This window comes from Eptesicus fuscus, chromosome 5, assembly GCF_027574615.1.
Source record: "Eptesicus fuscus isolate TK198812 chromosome 5, DD_ASM_mEF_20220401, whole genome shotgun sequence".
NCBI classification, from domain to species: Eukaryota; Metazoa; Chordata; class Mammalia; order Chiroptera; family Vespertilionidae; genus Eptesicus; species Eptesicus fuscus.
Genome location: NC_072477.1, coordinates 50,623,248 through 50,649,139, shown reverse-complemented (window position 1 = coordinate 50,649,139; position 25,892 = coordinate 50,623,248). Strand labels below are relative to the sequence as shown.

Genomic DNA, 25,892 nt, shown 5'->3' with positions numbered 1-25,892 from the left:
CTTGACCAGAATTGAACTTGGGACCTTTCAGTCCACAGGCCGACGCTCTATCCACTGAGCCAAACCGGTTTCGGCAAGCTTCTTTTAAAAAAATATATATTTTATTGATTTTTTTTTTATGGAGAGGAAGGGAGAGGGATAGAGAGTTAGAAACATCAATAAGAGAGAAACATCGATCAGCTGCCTCCTGCACACCTCCTACTGGGGATGTGCCCGCAACCAAGGTACATGCCCTTGACCGGAATCCAACCTGGGACCTTCCAGTCCGCAGGCCAATGCTCTCTCCACTGAGCCAAACCAGTTAGGGCCTGGACACTAGCTTCTGATGGTCCCCTCTGGGGAGAAAAATAGGGTCTTTGCTGAATAGTGTGCAGAATGGTTTAATACAGACACTTGGAAATGTGAAAATGAGAACTAAAAAGTGAATTTCCTCTTTCTTTTGAGATGAATGACAGAATTGTGCTGTGGCATGGAGGCAACTCCCCACTCCCCCCATTTAGTACATTTGGGGACCACTGTACTGAGATGAGGGCAACGGGCCCCTCACGGTCTGCTGTGCAGGAAGGGCAGCGAGCAGCATGCTCCTTGGGACTTCACGTCGGTTCCCCACACACACAGCTGTCTCCCCAGCAAGGCTCTCACGAAACCCACCATTTCCAACAAAGCCTCGCACCCACTATGTGCCACTATGCCCCATGCTCTGCAAGGAGCTGGCGATGGTGCCTGCTGGACACCTCACAGAGGACACAGTGGTCAAGAGCCAGGTGCACCCCTGCCACTGTGCAACTCCTCCGTGCCTCAGTTTCCACTTCTGTAAGGTGGGAATAGCGACGCTGGTTCTTGCTTCCTACTGGGTGCATTCCATGAGCACTTAGCCACCTCCTGGCGTGAGCCATAAAAGCTGTTACCATTTTAATGTAGTCACAGCTACCACACGTAAAGCAGGACAGGAGAATCGAGAAAGAAATGAAGTTTTCATAGCGAGTGGGTTCTCAGAAGTATGTGACATGTGCCGGGGCCTGGAAGGCTGAGCTGAATTTATCAGGCAGAGGAGGGAAAGGCAGTGAAAACAAAGGCACCAAGATGGCAAGACCTGGGTCCTGAGTGGGGAAGAGGAGTGAGAAAATTAAGCTGGAAGAGGGCAGAGCCTTGGTTGCCCTGGGAAGGATGAGGCCACACAGTGAGGGATGTTTCAAATGTTTCTTGTCTCACTTAAACCAGCATCCAGAAGTGTCAGCCCCTTCCAGATAACTAACTTTACTACATCCCTTTATATAAAGAATTCATATCCACATTTGATTGGTGACACCTATCTGCTGAAGTAAAGGGGAAGGAGTCTGACTCAGGAAAGTAATTTTCCTTTTTCCCATGCTCCGAATCGGAAAGTCACCACTGGCCTTCCCTGTACCGAGTAAAACACACAAGAGGCTGCCGGTCAGAGACAGTTGCTCATTTTAAGTACTTTTCATAATTATTGGCGTCATGCCCAGCTGGCCTGGCTCAGTGGTTGGGTGTTGACCCATGCGCCCAGGCTGGTTCGATTCCCAGTCAGGGCATATGCCCAGGTTTGCAGGCTCGATCCCCAGTAGGGGGCGTGCAGGAGGCAGCCAATCCATGTTTCTCTCTCTCACTCTCCCATCCTCTCTCTGAAATCAATAAAAACACATTAAAAAAAAATAAAAATACTGGCATCACCCCAAGCTTCTGAGGCAGGGAATGCATCGCCCATTGATTCACGTAGAAACCTGGATCACTGCATGTTAAACATGGTTTACTTCCATCATCAGGAAATTTCTCAGAGACATTTTTTTTTAACAGGTCAAGCCGTCTAGCAAATTTAGTAATGTTTAAAATGTCATCATGTTAAAACATTGTTTCCTTCATTTTAAACTTCCATCACCAGGAAATTTCTCATAAAAATTTTCTCCAACGATACAATCAGTTTAGGGAATTTTGTAATGCTGAAGATTTCATGTAATCAAAGCATCCGACTTCATTTCTGCATATCCTTGGGTGCTGTCGCCTCCCCAGGAAACACCGGCCCGGCTGCCGATGCCCACTTGTCCCTGCGTTGTGCCACTCCTCCCGCAGGGAGGCAGGGCAGTCCACTTCCTGAATGTCTTTGGCCATTAACACAAGTAGGTCAAGGCCTGAGAACCCTGCGAGGGCAGCAATTCAGAATCCAGGGCAGGCAACTTTGCAAAAGCCAAACAAAAACACATTTTCAACAGGAGAAGAAAAATAAACCACACCCCATAAACTTGTGGAATGAGTAATCCTGTGCACCCAGGGCTTCAGCTGACCGTGTCCTCCCCGCCAATGAAGCACACTGCCCTTTCCCGGGCCCCCGCACGCCCCACTCACGGATGAAGTGAAACCATCCGTCACACGCTAAACCTGAACCGGGATGGGGGGACCCCAGGAAGCAGCCCTAGTGAGAATATAAATCAGCACCGGACCAACAAATACTTCCGAGTCCTTAAAACCAGTTTACATGCATGTATGTCATGAAGTTCTTTGCGGCAAGTTGAATAAGGGATGTGATTAAAAAAAAAACACCCAGCATGAGGAAGTTCTATGAGGATTTACTGAGTAAATATACCACTGTCTTAACTTCTCCATTTTCTGCTATTCCAATGAATCAGTTTGGATTTCACGAGACAGTAGCATCAGGGTTGGGGTACCTCCAACCAGTAGCTATTGCAAAATCTCTGTATTAGAGGGACTTTCAGCAGAGGATCTTAAAGCTCTATGACTTTTATGTGTGGGGTAACGGGTGGTGTGCTGGGGAGGTATTGCACTTGCAGGGTGAGCGAGATTATGATTCTGTTTGTTTAAGATTATGTTTGTTGGGAAGGGCTGGAGAAGGGAAGCTGGATGAAATCTGAAGTGGCGGGGGGATGGGTGGACTAAAGCACCCATTAGTCTTACCTCTAGACTCGCATAATTTATTTCTGAGGTTGCCTATGACACCTCACTTCTACCATGTGTACATGTGCATGAGTGTGGTGTGTATGCGGGTGAACATGACGGGGAGCATAGGAGTGGCACAGGGACAGGCAGAGGCAGGTGGACAGACCCGGGGAACAGACCTGGGGGCGTTCACCTGTCAGACTAAAGGAGATCCCATTCTGATCGACCCTTAGTTTAAAGAGGAAGAAACTGAGGACGGAGATTAAGTGTCTCACTTAGGCGGCAGGCCAGCACCAGGGCACAGTTCTTTGAAATCCCAATCTGGTCCTTGGCTCTCGGCCCGCTGTCCTCAAAGTATAATGCCTGGCCCATCACCACCAGCATCACCTGGGAGCTTCTTAAAAATGCACATTCTTGGACTCCATAAAGGAAGCCAGTCAGGAGTCTCCCAGAGCTGAGCAGGGCTGTTGAGGACAGGACCCTGTGGGCATCACTCATTCACAGGGTCACCAGGAGTCAGAGCCCACTCAATGGCACGTAACGTACACAAAGGATTAAGTATTATCTGTCTGCCGTGGGCTAGAAAGGATCTTGCTGGCAGGGTGGGAAATGGACCTACACCCGTCTCTCAGAGGAAGTAATTAGCAGCTGTGACTTTTAATCCTGGTCTTCCTGTTCTCGTTTAACTTTAAGTCACTTGATACCTAAGAGTCTATCTACTTTTTTCCAAGAGAGTAAAGAAAAAAAGGTATGTCCTAGTCCAGAGGACAATGGTGGGGTCCTCTGTAGTCCAAGCCACCCACAAGGTCTCTCCCCAGTTCTGCCTCCCATGTTCCTATGGACATGGGGTCAGGCCTCCTGGAAATGTGTGCCTGGGTCCTCCAGCTGGATGCAAACCGATTGTCTAGTTATTTTCCTACTCAACACCCTGATTCCACCCGCATAGGCCACGCCCCTAAATGCCAGTTGTGGGCCGGTTAGTGAGTAGCTTTCTCAGAAGTCAGGCAGGACTGGGCTCACCGCATCCTGGTGCTCCCCTCGTCTCCTTCGGGCGTGCTCCCTCCCAGGGTCACTCTGCCCATCAACACAGTCGGCGGGGATGACAGGAGCTGGAGGGTGTCCCCAGCATCCTCATGAGCAACAGTAAATGAGGGGTGGCTTTTTAACCAGCTGTTTGGACCTTCACTTTCAACCCCGAGCTAAGCATTCTAGGCCACATCCTGTGGGCGCCGATGAGGAGCTGAGTGTACTAGGAATGTCTACACAGAGCCTCAGACTAATTTTAAAACTATCCTGACTCTGCGGTATGAAGGGTGGTGTTTTTTTTTTTTTCCATCTGCCCCCAGACTAGCCAAGATAAACATTATAAATGGCTAATTCTGAACCGAATGGCACTGCTAACATTTTAGGAAAAGGCAAGGAGGGGAAAAAGATATATATAGTCTTTGTTCTGAAAAGTTAAAGACACAAGGACATGAAACACATCTGACGGTCATTTAAACGGCTCTGCCTTTGGCGGAGGACAAGAGGGAATGTGCCGGGGCCCCGGAAGCTGGCTGGGCCCTCTGCGTCCACTGCCTTCACATACCTGCTTTCCTCCCAGTCCTTGGGCTTCTTGGTTTCGTTTGGTTTTATGCAGCGAATGTAGTGAGGTGTACATTTCATCAGGGTGCTCACAAGGTCATTGGCTTGTTTCTAGAGAGGAAGAATAACATCAGTTAGAAACATTGGACTTGCTCTGAAGCAGACCAGCTTTCAAAGGAGACCCGTGAAACCGGAGTGTGGAAATATATAGCTGGAAATTAATCTTCATGACAATCTGTTCATTAGGCTTAACTCGGGTCCACCACATGTTCTTAAAGCTCTACTGACTTTTACGATGATTTTAACTCTCAAATGGGTTTGAAATTAGAATTTTGAAAGCAACTAGGCCTTTTTAGTACAGTTAATAAAACCAACCAACCAACCAACCAACCAACCAAACAAAAATCTTCACATACAATTTTTAAAATGAGAAACAAGGAAGCATGCCAGTTATTAACAAATTAAGTTAATTTTACAAGTACATTGTCTTCAATTTTTTGGAGGGAGGAGTGGAGAGGCAAGTTATTTGCAAGGATTAACCATCAAAACCCCCCGTATTTTCTTTTCTGGCAACACAACCAAGAAAGCATCACCTAGTAAGGTGATGGAAATTCATAGTGAACGGTGTGAGATCCACAAAATCCTGAAATTTAGAAACCTTTTATATACCATTCCACTCCCTTCCTCCTCAGCATGTCCCTTTACAGCCCTGCAGCCTCCGAGCCCTTTCCGTCTGCGCGGTAACTTCCACCTTCACAAAGCTCAGAGAGTCAACATGAAGTCGTCTCTCACCGCCCACGCATTGGGGTACCCAGTGGACCTGGGTTTAAGCAGAAAAAGCCACATAAAGCTGACATTGCTGATGAAGTATTTCAAGTCATAAGTATCATGAATGTAGTTTGAAGACATAGGAGCAGAGCCCACATCAGCATCCACACCACCGCCCAACACCACCCGCAACACCACCGGCTGAGCTCGCCCTGAGGGTCCCAGAACGGGGCAGGCATGCAAATTCCCCCTCCAGGCAAATCAGTGTGAAGAGAGAAAACCTCTGAAGGGAAATAGGGAAAAGGGGTCTCCGAAGCCAGAAAACCATTACCAAGTCAGCAGAAGGGATGTGCCTGAGTAGACAACCCTCTCTCAATTAGGGCTTTTCTGTTTTCATGGGTTCGGGAAATCTGAAACCCCTGAGAAAGACTCTTGGGTGTATTCAAAGCAAGATGTTCGCTCCTGAATCAAGCTCTCTGTTTAGATGTGCAGAATATAGCATTCTGTGCGGTGCTGGGAGCCAAGGGCAAAGCTGCAGAGGTTACAGGACCAAAGTCAAGCCCTATGAGGAAAAGATGGACGGCCTCTGATCTTCTTTGTTGACATAGACAGTACTTGAGAACAGAGCTGATGGTCTTTGCAACACATAAGGTGAAGCTGGGGAGGGACTGCTTATAACAAAGCTTTTTTTTTAAGTCCCCAAACTCTTTAATTTTGATTTTTTAAAAAATTTTTACTTAGTTAAAACTTTTTAATTTCCAAAAATAGCTTGGCTGACTCTTTAGTCCTAAGCATGTAATGGCCTCTCTTCTTTTCACCGTAGCGTTAAGAAAACACAGGGGCAAGTGTGACTAAGTTTCTGTGCCACCTGACATAGTTCTCTCTAGCTCAAAATAGCAATGGCTAACAATACTGAATATGCATCATGGGCTAGACCCATGGATTTTCTCATTCATGCCTCACCGTTCTAAGAGGCAGCCTCTATTATTATTATTCCCATTTTTCAGATGAGAAAGCGGGGCCTTAAATAAGGTATTGCTCAAAATGACACAATTAGTAAGCAACAGAGTTGAGGCTTGAACCCGAGTCTGTGAACTACCAAGTCTGATTCTTAACCACAATGCTACCCTGCCTGGAACTTAGTGTGATGTGAAAGGAATTAAGCCAGGATTAATTAGAGCCGTTAGGCTGTGGGATAACCCATTTTATCTAACAGGAATACATCTTATCTTAACCATTAAATTATCCTGAATCTAGCTGTGAGTCAACCTTAGATGCCCCCTGAAGTGGTTAGGGGGAAGCAGGAACTGGATTTACCCTGACTCCAGGCAAGAAGAGTCCATGAATCCATGAACTACCAAAGGCACTTGCCCAATAGAAGCTCCAGTCAAAATCTGCAGACAGGACAGTGAGAAAGGCTTAGGGCAAAAGCTCCTTGTGTACCCTCAGCACAGACAATTAGCAAGCCTGAGTTGGGCTCCTTGCTTTGTGATTTGCAAGCTACAGGACAGATCCCTAAATTTCTCTGGGCCTCAGTTTCCCCATCTATACACTAAGTAGGCTGCACTAGAAGACCTCTGATATCTTAATGGAAAGGTTGGAATAGGTGGTAAAAGTCAACCAGTCCAATCACCGCATGGTGCTTGCATCCGTCACATGACGCCTTTGGAGGCCAAGTGTCAGATGCAGCTGCGGTCCAGTCCACTCTGCAGCTCTGAGCTCGAGTCCATTTCCCTATGGCATCAACCTTTGGCTCTCATTTCAAAGTTGGTCACTTCCAGCCACGATGTAGAATTTAGTGAAGCCTCAGCATCGTGTTATTAAATATAGAATACTCGTACTTATAAACAAGATAATGGGAGTGCTCGCCAAACACATATTCTGTTAATTAAATCCTATAGATCAGTTTTAAATTTTAAAGAATTAGAATACAACAAAATGCCCAACACTGAAACTACCTTAAATTTAATTTTTCTTCCAAGGAACTCAGGATCCCTTTAAATGCTTACATCTCAGAGATATCATGAAGACAATAGTTAACAGCAGCAAAATACGGTGGATATGGAAGGTATAAGAAATAGAGCCATGGCTGTCTCAGAGAGGATGCAGAAAACAGGGAGAATGTGGAGGCAGAGCATCAGACAGTCTTAGGTCCCATAGTCCACCCAGGAGGGTACCACTGGGGGTGAGAATATGCATAGTACTAGTAAGTTTCCCCTAGATAAGCTTGCTGACTTCAGGTTGACCACCCCAGACAATAGCAATCTTTGCAAGCCTTGATATCCTGAACATTGTGAGTGCAGCCAGAAGGTGGCAATTTTGAGCGTTCAACTAGACAAGAACATGAAGGAAAAGGAGTCAAGTCTTCCAAGAAGAAAAAAAACCCCTAAACCCCACCCTCCTTTTTGTAGGAAATAAGCTCCACTGAGAATCCAGATCGCTTGAAAGTGAGTCACTGCAACCTTGATGATCTGGGCCCCTTGGATCTGAATGTGATAGTCTTGTGACTAGATTTTCCAGCCCAGAGCGAATCCTCCCTTGAAGTGAAGGCGTGAGTCAGAGGCTTCACGAGACATTAATATCTGGGGCCTCTGGGGAATTGCATCTGCTCTCTGCCCCCAATGCTCTGCTCCAGGGAACTCAATCCAGAGATTCCAATTTCTCCAGTTCTTTGAACAGGATTGTCCCTAATCCCAGAGGTCTGTACCCTTGACTGGAATCTTCCCATGGGCGATGGGTTCCTTTGTTTCAGGCAGTGTGCTAAATACCCTACATGGATTATTGAATTTAATGAACACAGTACCCCATGAGATAAGTACTAAGATCTCCAATGTACAGATAAGGCAACAGAGCTCATGTTCTTGCTGGTGTCCATGAGGCTGGGGTCAATCCCAGAGGACATTGTGAGGAGGACATGTAGGACTTGGACACACAAAGACACTGAGGGGAAGTGGACAGTCTAGGCAGGACCCAGCATATACATAGAAGTGCCCACAAAATTAAGCAGAGAAGAATAAGCATGGCCTACAAGGAGGGGGCTGGCAGAGCAGAATGTAACACAGGAAAGAACACACATTTTGCGTTTATTGTTTCAGGCAGTGTGCTAAATGCCCTACATGGATTATTGAATTTAATGAACACAGTACTCCTGGAGATAAGTACTAAGAGCTCCATCTTACAGATAAGGCAACAGAGGCAGTGAGAGTCTAGGTAACTTCCAGCGCTCACACAGCACATAAAAGCCAAAGCTGGGATGTGAACACAGCGATGGAACCCTGGAACCCTGCCGTTCATCACTTGGTGATCCCATCACTTATAAAACTGGGGTGGCCTTCACTGGTATGATTTTTTATTTTTATAAAAATATATTTTTATTGCTTTCAGAGAGGAAGGGAGAGTGAGAGATAGAAATATCAATGATGAGAGTCATTGATCGGCTGCCTCCTGCACGCCCCCCACCAGGGACCCAGCCCGCAACCCAGGCATGTGCCCTTGACCGGAATCAAACCTGGGACCCTTCAGTCCACAGGCCGACGCTCTATCCACTGAGCCAAACTGGCTAGGGCACTGGTATGATTTTTAAAAAAATGTTTTTAACTGATGTGAGAATAAACAAGTAATCTTTTCTGTCAAAGAAGGGAGTTTAGGCAACCGCCATTTTGAAATGGCAAAGGTCAACGCCTCCCTTTTTCCTTTAAATTAGTCAATCGAGTAAGAATGTGAGCCTAAGCTCTGACCAATCAAGAGTGAGGGACAGATGGCATACATCAGGAATAAAGCCCTGAGCAGACCGCCTGCTCAGTGTTGCCAGACCGTGTGTGCGTGCGCACCCTCCAGCAGGAGTAGGTATTTGCCTTGCTGCCGGGCTCCCGAGTATGTTTTGTGTTCTACCAGGACCCCTTGTTTTGGGACTCACCTTATTTCTAACAACTGATATGATTTAAAAAAACAAAAAACAGTTTAGTGAATATTTCTCAGAGAATCACATGATTAAGTGATTAAGTTTGACATAACCTTTAAAGTTGTCACACATTGGCTCGGATAACAAGGGGCTCCCAAGAAACACAGTAAGAATTCCTTCTGACCCTGCCCGTGTGGCTCAGTTGCTTGGGTGATGACCTGTGCACCTAAAGCTTATGGGTTTGATTCCTGGTTAGGGCACATGCCCGGGGTTATGGGTTCTACCCCCTATAGGGGGGTGTGCAGGAGGCAGCTGATGGATGTTTCACTCTCACACAGATGTTTCTCCCTCTCTTCCTCTCCCTTCCTCTTTCACTAAAAATCAATTAAAAACACACACACACAAAGAATTCCTTCTGACTTGGAGATACCACAGGGCCAGATGTGCCGGTAATTCTCAGAAAGAAGGGGCCCTCAAGATCCAGGGAGGTGGACGAATTGCCCCTATTAGACCCAGCAGAATTTCAAGTACATAAAGTTCCATAATTGGTAAGTTTTGGGTTCTGGTCTGGAAAATGGTCATCAAAATTCATGATGTGGCTCTGAATCATAAAATTTCTCTGATAGTTTAATGTGAATTCTTCCAGGTTCAGTTTAAGGCCGTTTCCTCTTAGAAAGTAGCTGATTATCATCTGCTGACTGTTAAGCTCTGAGGTACTTAATATCCATTGGGGGTTTCAGTGCAGCCAAGTCAAACTCAGCTTGCATCCTGCGACCTCTGCTCAGGCAGCGACACTACTTCTGGGCATCTGTAGCCAGCCCGTTAATCACACTGACCTCATCCTGGCTCAGGGGTGCCGTTCACGACCCCTAAAAAACCCTGCCTCTTATAGGAATCTATAAACTTCCCCGAATAGAACAAACCTTTATTTTGCTTCCGGCAGTAGTTGGGCGCCCTTTCTTGTCAGCTTGCAGATTTTCCGGAAATAAAGACTTTATAAAAGGTCTGGAAAAGGAGAAGAGAATGGATTAGCAATCAGAGGGGGCTGAAAGCCTGCTTCCGTGGGGAATGGAGAGGAGCATGTGACCTTGGCTACAGAAAGGCCATCTGACTCAAAGCACAAGCCATCAAGATGTGACCCGGGGAAATAAGCAGCAGACAAAAAACAAAAAGAAGAACACAAAAGACAGAAAAAAATTCTAAGATATAAGCATTTTGGAGTTCAAACCTGAAAGATAAATCATAAAACTCTGTCTTTTGAATCCCCCTACTTACTGGCATTGAGGTGCACCTTGACAGCAGGACACGGCACAGTGTGGGTTTGCCGAGTTAGGATGAGACAGACAGACCAGGGCTCAGGAACTTGCACACATTTTCTGGATGCAATGCAGGTCTGCTTTGCTCTAAAGCAGGGGTTCTCAACCGTGGCACTATCGATATCTGGGATTCAGGGTTGGATAATTTTTTGTTGGGGGTCATGGGGGCGGGGGCTGTCCCACACCCTGCAGTCTATTTCACAGCATCAGTGGCCTTTGCTTATTAGATGCCAGCATGTCCTAGACACCTTAGTGCCCCTTCTGTCTGGCACACTGCCTGGTACACAGTAGGTGCTCAATAAATATTCACTGACTCAGTGAATACAGTGATTCACGTAAATGAGCAATGGGACACTCAAATTCAATTCCTTCTAAATGGCTCTTTGGCATCTTGACTTTTCTAGAAATCCTATAATCTATTTTTAAATTGATCAGACACAATTATAGATTTTTGTAGGAAATGTGTTTAATAAACAATGGACCATGTCTACAGGATAAGAGTGTTCATGGAAGCATTAATAGCTCTCAAACCTGGCAGTAATTTTAGTACTTTAGACAAAACAAAACAACAACAACCCTCTAGAAGCTTGTCTGCACCTGGCTGTTATAAAACCTACCAACGGGGCTCGTGGCTTCCCTGCCCTATTAAGAGATTTTATGTGTTTTCAAATAAAAAGAAATTCAGAAGCTCCGAAGTGGGGAGGTGTGAGTGCAAGGAAGTGCAGGCATGTGGAGATGAGGGCCGGGGAGGAGTGGGAGGCTGGGGGAAGGGGAGGAGAGTTAAATGGAGCAGAACACAGCGGGCCAGGGCCCGAAAAGGATACTGGTTTTTGCTTTCATTGTAGTGGGGCCTTCCTTAGAAAAACGTCAGGCTTGTTGCTGTGGAGTAAGGAAGCTAACCTTGATACTATGACAGGTTAAGTAACAGAGACTGACAGGGCTTCTATGACTTGGAGGCAGCTCTAAAACTGTACATTTGGAAGACTGTGCAATACTGTACGTGCCTGGCATGTGCAGCCCTGATCATGTACATTATGTCCCATATCTGTTACCCAGGACTTTGGGACCTTTCCCAGAGGAGAGGGGAGAAAAGGACTCAGCAGGGCTGGTCCTGAAAGCTCCAGCAGCTTGCATGGGGGAAGCCTCTACTGCTCTGACTCTATAGCTCAGACAGGGTCTTGGGTGAAAATGGATCTCTGAGGCAATCCCTCTTGACTTGTCCCTCTCAGAAATCTGGAGCCATTTCCCACGACCTTCAGGGACTCAGGTTAACTTGGGTCTTTTTAAGCCATTAAAAATACGGAGTGACCACAAAAAATTCTTGGGATGATGTTCCAAGGGCAAAGCATCAGAACCAGACTATTCCACTCTTAGGTGGTCAGACATGGCCATCCCAACCCAACCCAGGATGGCCACCTCTCTCCGATAATAGTGTTGAAACTGATGAAGCTAGGGGTCCTGAACGGCATGCAGATTGCACATGGAATTCGGGGGTGGGAAGTGTTAGGGCTACAAGGGTGGGGCTGAGATTAGATAAAGAAAAGCTATTTTGAGAAACCAAATTGTCCAGTGATAACCCAGACCCACCAGCTCAAAGAAATGAAACGCTGACCACTCCACAAGTTTCATACTGAAAATTTGATCAAACCCACTTCCCATGTCAGATAAGCGGAAACACACTTACAGCTCACTGCTCTGCATAAGCTCTATGAGATCCATAAAAAGCACATCACGGTTCCTTTCACAAAAGCCATCCATGTCATAGGATACCTGTTCAAGAATGGAAGGAAATCCAATTTTATCCTTTAAGTATTTTATTGAAGAAAAAAAATAGCCAAGTAGCCATGGCTATTCTTACCAAAATGTGTCTAGTTCCAGATTTCATCATGAACCGTCACACTAAAGCTGTGCATATCTTACTTGTTAGCTTCTTAGTTGGTGATGGCCTGTGGATGCTGATGAATGGTGCTTGGCTGCCTATATGGCCCAGGGGCTCTAGGTCTCACTCACCTTTTCTTCAATGGATTCATAGGCATGTCTAAGTAATAAATGTAATTCTTTCCCCTAAATTTTAGCTAAGACAGAATAAAATAAAAAACTTCTTACGCTCATTAATCCATTGCAATGAGCCCTGTCATCCAAGGCTTTGAAATTTCTCTTACAAATGGTGTCAGAGTTGGATCAATTCAGCTAAAAAAACATGCTCAGGGACTCGGGCTAACAAAAGATTAGTTGGGATGAAAGGTGAGACCAGTGGATTTCCATAGGACTGGGAAGTCCCTAACTATTGGGACCTTGACTTACTTACCTTTGTATCACTAGCACCCACAGAAAGCTGGTACCCAGTAGGCACCCAATAATCATGTATTTTATGAGAACAAACACCAAATGTGAGCGTTTGTCCTTATTTCTCTTCCCAGTGGACATGGGCAGGTAAGGAATGAAGGCTTGTGAGGGCAGCAAGAAGCAAGACAAAAGTCCATTCCTTCAGCAGTTAATAAATGTACCAGGGTGATTTCGTGATTAAAAAGGACACAATAGCGTATACTGTCTTTTGTATTACCTCCCCAAATACTTCATAGGTCCCATGTTGTTGAATGAATGAATCCATATTGAATGAATAAAACACAGTGAGGCAGATGAAACTATATGGACACTGTTTTCAGTTGCCTCATGAGAAAACAGATGTGGCTTAAAACAGGTAGACATTGGAAAGGATAACCTCCCTTCTCCTGTTGACCCGGCTTGCTGGCCATACCTTCCCAGCATAATGGTGAATAATGAAGCCTTGGTTCCAGCTGTTGAAGTGCTCATGATTCCCGATCTGCATCTGGAGTTTCTGCAGCAGCGTCTGGTCCGCCCCCTCACCCACCGCGTGCATCGTGGCGCACACGTCATCCAGGATGCTCATGATCCCAGGAGGGTTCTGATGGGACCAAAAGCCAAAGCCCCAATTCAGTGATTGTTCCCAAATACATACCATGCTTATCGGGTCTTTCCTTAAGGAAGGAAACAACAGCTCCCTAGATTCCAGATACCATCTTGAAAGTCATTCTTTCCCTTTGAGCAAGAATACCATTAATAACCCCAAATGGGAGTCATCACTTAGATCGAAGATGGAGGAAAAGCCCATTTTTCAAAAAATGGTTTAACTCCCTGAAATTCTATTCCAAGTCACACACAGATCATTATCTGCACAATCTTATTTGTACTAAGTTGATATAAAAAACCCAAAAGAAAAATTAAAACATTTTCCTTTGACTCTAATTCATTTCTTTTTTTTAAACTTTAAAAAATAGCCGAGACCGGTTTGGCTCAGTGGATAGAGCGTCGGCCTGCGGACTGGAAGGTCCCAGGTTCCATTCCGGTCAAGGGCATGTACCTTGGTTGCGGGCACATCCCTGGTGGGGGGTGTGCGGGAGGCGGCTGGTTGGTGTTTCTCTCTCATCGACGTTTCTAGCTCTCTATCCCTCTCCCTTCCTCTCTGTAAAAAATCAATAAAAAATATTAAAAAAAAAACTTTAAAAAATATATTTCTTTATTGATTTCAGAGAGGAAGGAGAGGGAGAGATAGAAACATCGATGATGAAAGAGAATCACTGATTGGCTGTCTCCTGCACGCCCCCTAGTGGGGATCAAGCCGCAACCTGGGCATGTGTCCTTGGCCAAAATCGAAACCGGGACCCCTCAGTCCGCAGGCCAAAGCTCTATCCACTGAGCCAAACGGCTAGGGCTCTAATTCATCTCTCTCTCTTTTTTAAAAATATATTTTTTATTGATTTTTTACAGAGAGGAAGGAAGAGGGATAGAGAGTTAGAAACAGCGATGAGAGAGAAACACCGATCAGCTGCCTCCTGCATACCTCCTACAGGGGATGTGCCTGCAACCAAGGTACATGCCCTTGACCGGAATCGAACCTGGGGCCTTTCAGTCCGCAGGCCGACGCTCTATCCACTGAGCCAAACCGGTTAGGGCTAATTCATTTCTTAATGTTCACTTTCAGCCTATTACCCTGATAGGCATGGTTTACACAGTTCTACAGTGTACACATTTTATCTTGCTTTACTTTTTTTCCCCACACAGCACTATTTTATAAACGATCGTCAAGTTTCATAGACTTCATAGTTATTATTTTAATGGCTGTGTATGCTCTGATAGGCTGTAGTTCACTTAATGACCGAACTGTCTATGGACTTTCTCAGTTTCCAGCTTTATAAAAAACAAAAATGGTACTGTAGAGATCTCTGTCTATATCCTTTTTGTTTTCTTTTGAATAATTTCTAGGTCTCAAGTCCTAGATGGTAGATGAGTGGTCTAGAGGTGGGCCAATTTTATGTCTTTTTATGCACTAAACCATCAACACAAATGATAGAATTAATTCAGTAACAACTCCTGTTTGTAAATTGACATTTTACTCATGTTCACATGTTTGTATTTACAAGAATAAAACTCTATTGCTCTATTTGCTAACATACACAAAATAAATGTAATTTTTAAAATTCTATGCTAACCAGAGTTGTCGCCTTGCCTATTCTAAAATAACGACACTGAGAAGAAAAAAATCACTTAATGCAAATCTGTGAGCAGTGAGGATACACACCAGACCGATACTTACAACTTTGTTCTCTATGAGGTCACACACGATTTTGTTATTAAAGTACTCTATGGGCGTCCATCTTATTCCCTCTTGAACATATTCTTCCTGTAGGACAGAAAGCGGGAACTCACATGATTACCCAGTGAAGACTAGCTGAACTCCACACATATGGATATCAAAGGCACATAAACCACCATGAAAAAAAAACTTGAATGCCCTTTGACAACAACTTGGAACTTTAATTTTTTTTTTTCCTAAGGAGGTTAGAAAAGCAACATTTTATTGCTTGGTAATATAAATTTTATTGAGTTTGAACCATATGAAATCATCAACCATACAGTCATTTCTGACATTCAAAAAATGGCCATTTAATATGGTTAAACCCACAGGTCTGTTTCACAATAATCTCCGAGTTTAACACAGGACAGCAGTGGGATTAGCATCGAGGCACTTAAGGGGAAGGCCCCTCACTCGGGTCAGGGGCTCATCTAACTGGATGAACACCAGCACACTCTCCTGGTTCTTCTCCTTCCTCCCAAGCTTGCTTTGTTGGCATCTCTCCAGGTCTTTATAGGAGGCAGACTCTCAGGGCTCAATCTTCCAGCCTTCTTGCTTCCTTAACCCTCCTTCTCTAGGTGATTCCAATCAATCCCATGGCTTTCAATAGCACCAATAGGCTAGTGACCTCTGTATTAATTTCTCTAGTGCAGACCTCCCCACTGAGTTCCAGACTCATATGTATTTGATTTTGGAATCTGCACTTGGATGTACTACAGGCCTCTCAAATGTAACTTGTTCAGTGGAGTTCTGACTCTACATTCCCCACTATCTCCGACCAACTGCTCCTCTAACCATATCCTTCAGTAAATGGTCTCACCATTGGCCCTGTTATTCAAGCTACAAAGGCAGAAATCATCTTTGATCCTCTTTCCTTCTTGGCTTATTGCTAATTATTCTGAGTAATCATGCTGACTCAGTCTCTAACATGTATACTAACTCTGACCACCTCTCACCGTGTCACCACCCCTACTAATAGCACCATGGTCTAAGCTCCCACCCTGACTTGCACAGTCTCCTAACTGGTTTCTAAACTTCCATTCCTGTTTTCTTTTCCCGTCTCACTCCACTCTGTAAGTCTGTAAAGCTAGAGTGGTGACCTTTTCAAAAACACAGAACACAAATCAGACCATGTCACTTTCTGCTCAAAATGCTGCAATGGTTTCCTATTCTACTTGCTATAAAATCTGAACAAAGTTCCTATATGATCTAAACGCTGCCCACTTTTTCCCGTCTCAGCCCACCCCCACGCTTTCCCTAGCTGTTCTGAGGTGGTGGAAGGCTAGACCTCCAGGCCAGAGGTTTATGTGGATGCCTCTGGTCACTGGGGTTCCTAAGCAGAGGCATGAACGCTCCATGACGAAACATCCCCAAAACAGCCTTTCATATGTCGAGTGGGTTGAACATGCCCCCTAAAATCTCAAAATGTGAGGTCTGGAAATTGGATCGTTGTAGATATAATTAGCTAAGGATCTCACAAGTGAATCCATCTTGGATTTAGGGGTGGCCCCTAATCCAACCACCTGTGCCTTTACAAGGGAAAGGAGAGACACTCGGACACAGACCGGAAAAGGCCGTGTGAAGACCGAGGCAGAGAAGGGAAGTCATGTTGCCACCAAACAAGGACGGGGCCACCAGGAGCTGGAGAGTCGCGGGAGGCTTCTCCCCCAGAACCTCTGGAAGGAGTGCAGCTCTGGTGACTCTTCGATACCGGACTCTGCGAGGAGAAATCTCTGTTGTTTTGAGCCACCGGGTTTGTGGTACTTTGTTACAGAGACCCTAGAATCGAGACACAATGCGGAATCCAGAATACAGGGACCTGCACTGGCGTTTCAGAAGAAACGATAAGCAAGACAGGTTTCCTCAAGCCAGAATGAAGACACCAGCTTTTGCTAAAGACACATTAATTTCTAGGGAGAATTGGGAATAAAGCAACTCTGAGAAAGCCAAGCCTTTCCTCGGGCACACAGGAGATGCCATAGACAATGGGGTTGGAACGAGGTCTCCATTTGGCACTTGCTCAGTGAGTCAGAGAGCAGTAGAAGCAGCCATTCCCAGGTCCAACTTCACAGCATCCTTTGCTCAAAGGAGGAGGAAAATGTAGCAGATGGTCCCAGTGGCATGCAGTTTGTCTGCCTGACACTGTTAAGGACATTTCCTAAGACAAGACTCACATCTGAAGCTGTTATCCAAAGAGAAATCTACACCTTTTAAAAGAAAACAAATTAGAAGGAGAACATGATGAAGGAAGAGGGAATGCTTACCTGTTCGGCCTTTAATGTCAGTTCAATAAAAATCTGCTGTAATTTTTCATTAACAAAATTGATACAAAACTGTTCAAAGCCATTTTTCTGAAAAATAAAAAATTACTTCCATTAATCGTTTCTGCAAAATCATTTTGAAGACATTTCTTGAGTGATTTAGTGAGATGCTTCCATGTGACAAGCCTTAGCAGAAATGTCGGAGGCATCAGGAGAAGGCTGCATAGTTTATATTTAGGAGAAACTAGTTTGGTGAGGGTGCACCAAGAACTCACAAAGGCAAAAACTGGGCCATAGTGGGGTGTTTTCTTTTTCACTGCCTAGAATTAATCATTTCTTACGCATCACCCTCCCCAGTCCTCAATGACTTAAACTGGTCCTACCTGGAATATTTCAAAGCCGTAGATGTCCAGAACGCCGATGTTGTATTCTTCATGGTCCTTCTCCATCGCTTTGTTGATGGACTAGGAGAAAGTAAGCAGCATGGCAATTAACTCTTTTTCCTCCACATGCAGTGGGGAAGGGAAGCAATCCTGCACACAGCAAATAGACTACACACAGCAAATACTAGTGCCTGCTGGAAACAGAGACCAAGACAGGTGACTTACAGCTTTAAAAACGTCTCAGTGCCTCATAGATAGAGCAGGCAGACAGCTCTGGTGAGGGAAGGGGGAATGTTGGAGGGTGTGGAGGGATTGAGGAAAAAAGAAAAAATTAAAAATAAATAAATAAATAAATAAAAAATAATAAATAAATAAATAAAGAGAGATAACTCATGGACATGGACAACAGTGTGGTGATTGCAGGGTGAGTGGAAGAGGGCATAGAGGGGATAGGTGATGGGAAAAAAAGAATACTATGAAATGTTAAAAAAAAAAGTCTCAGTGCAATGTCAAGTACTTTGGGAAACCACCAGAATCCCAGAAAACTATTATGGTAGGAGAAAAAACAATGTTTGCTTAATGATGAAAACCATTAAATTCCAGCAGAGTTACTTTTCTTCAGGAAGTCCTGAAAATTGGAAGCAAATGTCATCTTGGATGATGTTAAGTAAAACCTATTTCACATAAAGAACCCCACTCAATAACCATTTAATGATCACCTAACACAATATGCCAGGGATGTCAAGAAGACAATCTCTGTTCCCAGGAGCTTATAGAGAGGGTGAGCCAACTACGGTTAATAATGCCAGTAATTACCATTAAAGTGATGATAATAAAAGCAGCTTACGTATATTTAACATTCACCTGTTCCAGGCTTTGCTAAGTACCTTGTATGTGTCGGGTCCTTTAATTCTCACTGCAGTTCTCATACCAATAGTGGTCACAGTGCAATCCCTGAGATCACGCTGGGCAAGAGGGAGGGCCTAGGATTACATTTAAGTGGGGCGATGCCTAAGTCTATGTCCTTTTTTAATTAAAAAACATTTCTTAAAAAGTCTGTGTTCTTGATCACTGTGAGAAGAGATGTGCAATTCAATGGAACAGACTTCATGACAGGAGGGCAGTGTAGGTTAGGGGGGGTTAGTGAGGACTGCAGGGGAGGGAGCAACATAGGACAAAAATTCCTGGAGGTGGTGAATACCTGGATGAATCTTGAAGTACCAGAGTTGTTTTCCAGGCAAAAAAAGAGAAAAAAAAGGAAGAGAATCATCTTTTGCAAGCTAATGAGTAATAATATACAGCACTTAGCCCAGTACCTGGTACACAGTCAGTGCTTGGTAACTGTCAGCTCTAATTAGTATCACTTACATGGAGCATGCACCCCCTTTACCACACACAAAATTGGAAAAAGATGGAAAGGAAATAAGGTGGGAAGCCCAGTGCTGGATGATACACTGAACAGGGACAGGAGGTGTGGGTTCAGGTGTAGAACAGTCCCGGCTCTGCTTGCTGAATGGCCCTGGGCAATTCTACCAGTACTGAGGCCAAAGATTCCCTTGTCAGTAAAACGAGGGTCTGAACAAGTTAAAAACATGGCTAATGCTTGGCGTGACCTTGACCTTCCCAAGCAATCGTATCCATAAACTAGCCACAAGGAGTACACAGAATAATTACCCTATGCTGCCCTGCCCTGCCCAACCCTAACCACACCCCATCATACAGACTTCTAGGGTCTAATGACCATGTTGCTGCCCTTGACTTGGGCTTCCTGAGGGTTCTTCCTGACTTGATCATATAAAAGGCAGAGGAGTAGAATACTGGATCACTGCCCAATTACCTGGGTTTAATTCCTAGGTCTATTACCTACGAGTGGTGTGTGTGGCCTTGGGTAAATTCCTTAACCTCTCTGGGCCTCAGTTAGCTTATCTGAGTCACAGGGTTGTGGTAAGAATTAAATGAGTTGGTTTTTTTTTCTAAAATACTTAGAACAGTATCTGGCACATAGTAAGTGCTATATAAGTGTTTGCTATTATTATTCTCCCACTCAGGCTGTGGTGATTAGCATAGACTGTCACCGGCAGTGCTACACTGCTCAAAGGCTAATTTTCAGGATCTATATGCGGTATACATAAATATGTATATATATGCAAATATTATGCAAACACACATATCAAGGGATGCCTGATATATATATATATATATGATTATTCTATCATTAAAAAAAACCTGTGGTAGTTTTAAAATACAGACATCCCTTGATATCCATGGGGAAGTGGTTCCAGGACCCCCGTGAATACCAACATCCATAGATGCTCAAGTCCCTTATATAAAAGGGCATATACATATAGTATTTGCATATAACCTATACACATCCTCTCATAAACTTCAAATCATCTCTATATTACTTAAAATATCTAATACGATGTAAATGCTATGTAAACAGTTGTTGTGCTGTATTGCTTAGGGAATAATAACAAGAAAGTACAGACACAACCATCATAGGCCTAACTACATAGTCAGCAACAACATTTTTTTTTTTTAGCAACAACATTTTTTAGTTTTCTGAATATATTCTATTCACAGTGGGTTGAGTCCACAGATGTGGAGGGCCGACTGTACAGAAAGTCTCTGATGCGCCTCCTTTCAGAAGGTGGAACCTAATTTCTCTCCCCTTATGTGTGGGCTGCACTTAGTGACTTGCTTCTAAGGTACAGAATATTGCAGAGCAGCAATACTTGAGGCCAAGACGAGGACATTAAAAGCTCTGGGACTTCTGCCTCGCTCTCTCTTCGATCACCCACTCTGGGGGAAACCAGCTGCCATGCTGTGAGAATACTGAGGCAGCTGAAAAGAAAGGACCATGCAGCAAGGACCTGAGGAGGCCTGTGTGCGTGTGTCAGCCTGGAGTCAGATCCTCCAACTCCAATCAAGCCTGGGGGTGACCATCACTCCCCTCAGCATCTTGACCACAATCTCGTCCCTGAATCAGAACCAACAAGCCAAGTCACTTCCAAATGACAGAATAAAGGTTTATTGTTTGAAGCTACTAAGTTTTGGACTAATTTGTAACCCAGTAATAGATAACAAATACAACATTCCTAAATCTTTAGGCTCAAAGTCAAGACCCCTTCATGATCCTGGGTGTCCTCCTTTCCTGGTCTTCGGTCCTGCCTCTGTAAAATACAGGCTGGGGCAAAAGTAGGTTGATAGTTGTGAGTATGTGAATCGCACCTTATTCTTACTTGTTAATTATTGTATTATTTTCCATACGAACAACTATAAACTTACCTTTGCCCCACCCTGTATTTTGTCCATAAGAAGCTGTTACTGTCTTGGTGGAGAATTCTAGAAGTAAAAGCAGGACTCAGTGGCCCCAGGATGAGAGGGTGAAAAGTGGAGGAGGAAGGTGATGGTTAGAAGGAGTGAGCCACATGAACACGAAACTCTTAGTAGTTTTCCTCTTTTTTTTTTTTTTAATATATTTTATTGATTTCTTACAGAGAGGAAGGGAGAGGGATAGAGAGTTAGAAATGTCAATGAGAGAGAAACATCAATCAGCTGCCTCCTGCACACTCCCTACTGGGGATGTGTCACAACCAAGGTACGTGCCCTTGACCGGAATCGAACCTGGGACCCTTGAGTCCGCAGGCCGATGCTCTATCCACTGAGCCAAACCGGTTTCGGCTAGTTTTCCTCTTGACAGCTACAATATGAAGCATCACCAACGTCAACCATGTTTACTTACATCTACTAAGAAATCGAAGACGCGGGCATGCAGGGCCTTGGCGAGCGCGTCCCTGGTGTAGCAGGCCTGCTCCACGTTGAGTGTCACGTGGATGGACTCCGACTTGCCTCCCCACTTGCTATCCATCTGCCGGCTCGTCAGCTTTTCTTTCAACCGGTCCTGGTTTATCCCCAGGAGATAGGCAGGAAAAGCCAAAACTATAGAAAACAAAATAAACCTTGGTTGTTTTTAAGGATGTTAAAAATGCATCTCACAAACAGGGAGGCACTTGTGTGTGTGTGTGTGTGTGTGTGTGTGTGTATGTGTGTGTGTATGTATGTGTATGTGTATGCATATGCGTGCATGGGTGCGCACACATACACACACACACACACACACACACACACACACGACACCATCTTTAGTCACCAAGAACTTAAGGGCTAGTGAAGACCGCTTATGAGCAATCCCACACACATCCATCCACTTTGTTTTCCCCAGTTATTCTATTACATGAGTCAATTCCTATGATGACTGAGACTTCCAATAATACAAATCAGTTAACCAAGAAGGGTGGCATTAAACCAATCCCCCCTACTGAGATCACAGCTGAATGCCTAAAATGGACATCTCTTCAAGCTTGCAGCAAGACAGCAGGAAGGAACTAAATCAAGCAACATTTCTTTGGCTCTAAATATTGTTTTCTTCCTCTTTGGCACAGTGTTTTCATAGCATCATTCACAAAGAGCTGGAAGCAGCTGATATCATCAAACTAATAATTACAACCAACCATGTATTTTTTGAGTAGTTACCATGTGTGGGGTTGTTAAGGAGAGAGGGAGGACAGGGCACAAATTATTGAAGAAATTCTGACGACAATCTAGAGGAGGCAAAAGTAGATTGCCCAATAAAAGCTAAATATGTGACACAGATAGATAATAAAGTCCTGGAGGAATTTAGAACAGAAAGATATTACACTTGCTTGGGTGATTGAGGAAGATGGGTGGGGTCTAAGAGAACGGACAGGATTGGTATAGATGCAGAGGATGAGAGAGAGGAGGATGGGATGTGTAAAGGTGAGGAGGCAGGAAGGTAAGAGACATGGTTGAGGTACAGTGAGTAGACCAACAGTGGCTACAGCTGAAGGTTAAGGTAGATGATTAAAAGGTCAGGACCAATTCCAATAGTGGAGATCATTGAATGGTCTGAGATGGTCGGGCTGGAGTCAAGGGGACCTGGGTGGCATCTGGAGAGGGGTGGTAGAAGAAGATTTTTCTGGGCGAGGCGTATGGAATGAAATGCAGGGTGTTGGTGTTATTCACATCACAGTACACCCATTCCACCCTGGACATGCAGTGATGTAGTGTGTGGCTTTCGGGTAGAAAAGCTGAGGTTCTCAGGCTCAGCAACCTGTTTCTGGCTGTGAAACTCTGCAAGAGGAGGGCTAGTGATATAAATGGGATTCTTTTTTTCTGGTTAAAACATTCTAATGTGAATAAGTGACACCAACCATCCTTGGGCATGAAAGGATGCTCAGATTTTTCCCAATATTAATGAAAGGTTTTTATGGACACAAATCAAAATTCTTAACTGGACTATGAGTCTTCTTTTTCTGCATAAAGCTTTACCAAAATTCTCTGATAAAAGGATTTTGTTAAAGACCTTATCATGATAATGCTCAAAAGTACAAGCCTCCCAATAAAAAATAATGTTTGAATTTCACAGATGGTGTTAGAATGAACAGGCTGACATTTCTCAGTATACACCTTCCAACAAGATTAAGTCAGTGAATGCATTCAGGAAAAGTGTAATGCCAGAACAAGGTGTATATGATCTATGTGAGTGCTCCACAGAAATGCTCCCATAGCAGACAGCTTCCTTTTAAAAAGGGCATGTGAATAAATCAAGTGCAGTAATTTGCCAATGGCCATTTCCTTTAGTTTAGCTTTTACACTTGATCTCGGCGCAACGGCCATGAAGCGATGATTTTAATTTAGTTTTTTAAATTTAAATTTATTGGGGTGACATTGGTTAATAACATTAGTTTCAAGTGTACAATTCCGTAATACCTCATTTGTATATTACATTGTGTGCTCATCACTCACAGTCTAGTCTCTCTCCATCACCATCGATATGATAATCTTTACCTTCTTTATCCTCCTCCCACCCTTTTTTAGTTTAGTTTTGATGTTCACATGTATGTTTAGGAACCTGGATGTGTCTTCCACTAAACAAAAACTTACCTCTGTACAGAGCAAAAACATCAGGTGCCCGTAAATCAGATTAGACACAAGTAGGATTATTGTGAGAACAAAGAGCCATTTACCAAAGAGTTTGAAATATAAAAGAGGTTCACTAAGGGAAGCTACAATGTTGATTGTCACCACTGTCACCAGGCAGATAGTCAGGTACATGTGTATTTCACTTGACATACTGGTAGTCAATGTTTTATAGTAAATTCATCAGGACCCCTCACGCTTCATGGCAACAACAGAGTGAATAGTTTGATACAACAAATCATTAGCCTCACTTTGTTGGTTTTGTAAATATGAGCTCCTGCCAAGCCCATAACCATGCTAACATGGGGACACAGTTCAAATATTTGGTGAAAAAGTTTATCCCATTATCTTTATGACCACAGCTAAAGAAATGTCACAACAGAGAAGTATTCCTTGAGATCAAACAGACAGACAAGATTGTAAAGGAAACATGCCCTACGTACTTCCAAGGCTCATACCTCTTCTGTAGAGGAGGGCACAAGTGAAGGACCGCAGGCATTCGAAAAACAAGGCATGGAATCTGGCCAAGATCAGAGCCACAAGCTGAGGGAAACAGCTAAGAAGTCTAGAAAGGAAATCCAGTACTGGCCTTGAAAAAAGTCCATGCCATGTTTTTCAAGTATAACCTTTTATGACCTTGCATTTTCTTCAGTGGCTGCCCTGGTGCTGAAATTACAGGGCTGCTCATACGGACTTCCTTCAGGCAGTGAATTTCCATGAGGTAGCTGGGAGGGTGGCTGCATTAGGGCTGCATAGGAGCAGCACAGAAGCTCGGGGAAGGAGAGGAGGGAGCGGGCATTGATTCATTTAAAAATGCTGATGTAACTCTGGTATAGTTAATCGGAATGATGTAGAACATAAAAGAACCTGCTTGAAAATAATGTTTCAGCACATTTTGATAATGAAGATAGATTTCTATTAGTGCATTAAAAAGTCATATTTAATTTTTTCTTTTACATGTGAAGTGTAAGAAGATAGAGAAACTGACAAGATGCAGCAAAACAAAATTCCATTTTACAAGTTTAAAAGAAACAGCAAGGTAAAAAAGGTTTTTAAAAATAAATATTAGCCCAGCCGGTGTGGCTCAGTTGTTGAGGGTCGACCGATGAACCAGGAGGTCATGGTTTGATTCCCAGTCAGGGCACATGCCGGGTTGTTGGCTCAATCCCCAATAGGGGGCATGCAGGAGGCTGCCGAGCAATGATTCTCTCTCATCATTGATGTTTCTATCTTTCTCTCCCTCTCCTTCCTCTCTGAAACCAATAAAATATAAAAAAACAAATAGTTAACAGGGCCAAGGAGAGGCATGGTCACTTGTACTCCCCATCGTTGTTTATGTCGTATTATTTTCCTTCAATAAAATTCTTAGGTTAATTTGGATTTAATATCTTTAGAGCAAGACTTGTTTCCACAACACCATCTTACGCTATTGATAACGACAGGTACACATGTGCCCAAGCTGAGGTTTGTTTGACTTCTCAGCAATGTAAAGGTTTGACTCAGGAAATTCTATAGCTCCATTAGTCTAAGGTAACGTAACAATAGAACTTGTTGTTATTAATGGCTATTTTGCTTTCGCTCTGATGGAAATCTTACCATTCCCCCTCCCCCCCCCACAATAGCTAGAGCATGTTTGCTTTCTTCCCTCATCAAAACATGGGCTAGCACTTCCCTCTACAATTTTATTCCACTGATATACTCAAATATTGGAAAGACACCACAAACCAGGTTATTCATTTTAGTAGTGTTCGTTCATTATTGTAAAAGCAGCAGATCCAAAACTGCCCTAACGTCCATCAACAGATGACTAGTTCACTAAATTAAAATATAGCCAAGCAATGGAATGCTATGCAGAAAAGGATGAAGCTCCTCAGTGAGTTGATATAAAATAACCTTCACGATATAATGTTAAGTGAAAAGGCAACTGCAGATTATGTTCTATGTTCCCACTGATGCACAAAGTGAGAAAAATGAGTAGGTGTGTGTAGTTGCTTTGGAACACATGTCCCCTGAGCGGAATACGAGAGACTGGAAACCTCTGGGGAAGGGAACAAGTTGACTGCACGGGGGGCGGAGAGGGGGTAGGGGGGCCTGGGGAGCTTTAACAGG

The 25,892-nt window shown here is 44.0% G+C and overlaps 1 protein-coding gene across 1 annotated transcript in view; it reads right to left on the bottom strand.

The window, feature by feature from the left end:
* The window catches only part of MYO1E (myosin IE), a 193,341-nt gene that overhangs the window by 47,454 nt on the left and 119,995 nt on the right, over positions 1 to 25,892 (bottom strand). The window contains exons 10-17 of the mRNA XM_008139176.3: positions 21,526 to 21,722; positions 17,781 to 17,861; positions 17,401 to 17,487; positions 15,098 to 15,184; positions 13,241 to 13,408; positions 12,167 to 12,252; positions 10,090 to 10,171; positions 4,502 to 4,608 (exon numbers count right to left, since the gene is read on the bottom strand). Of these exons, the coding sequence (XP_008137398.1) occupies positions 4,502 to 4,608; positions 10,090 to 10,171; positions 12,167 to 12,252; positions 13,241 to 13,408; positions 15,098 to 15,184; positions 17,401 to 17,487; positions 17,781 to 17,861; positions 21,526 to 21,722 (895 nt within the window). The remainder of the gene's footprint in view (positions 1 to 4,501; positions 4,609 to 10,089; positions 10,172 to 12,166; positions 12,253 to 13,240; positions 13,409 to 15,097; positions 15,185 to 17,400; positions 17,488 to 17,780; positions 17,862 to 21,525; positions 21,723 to 25,892) is intronic.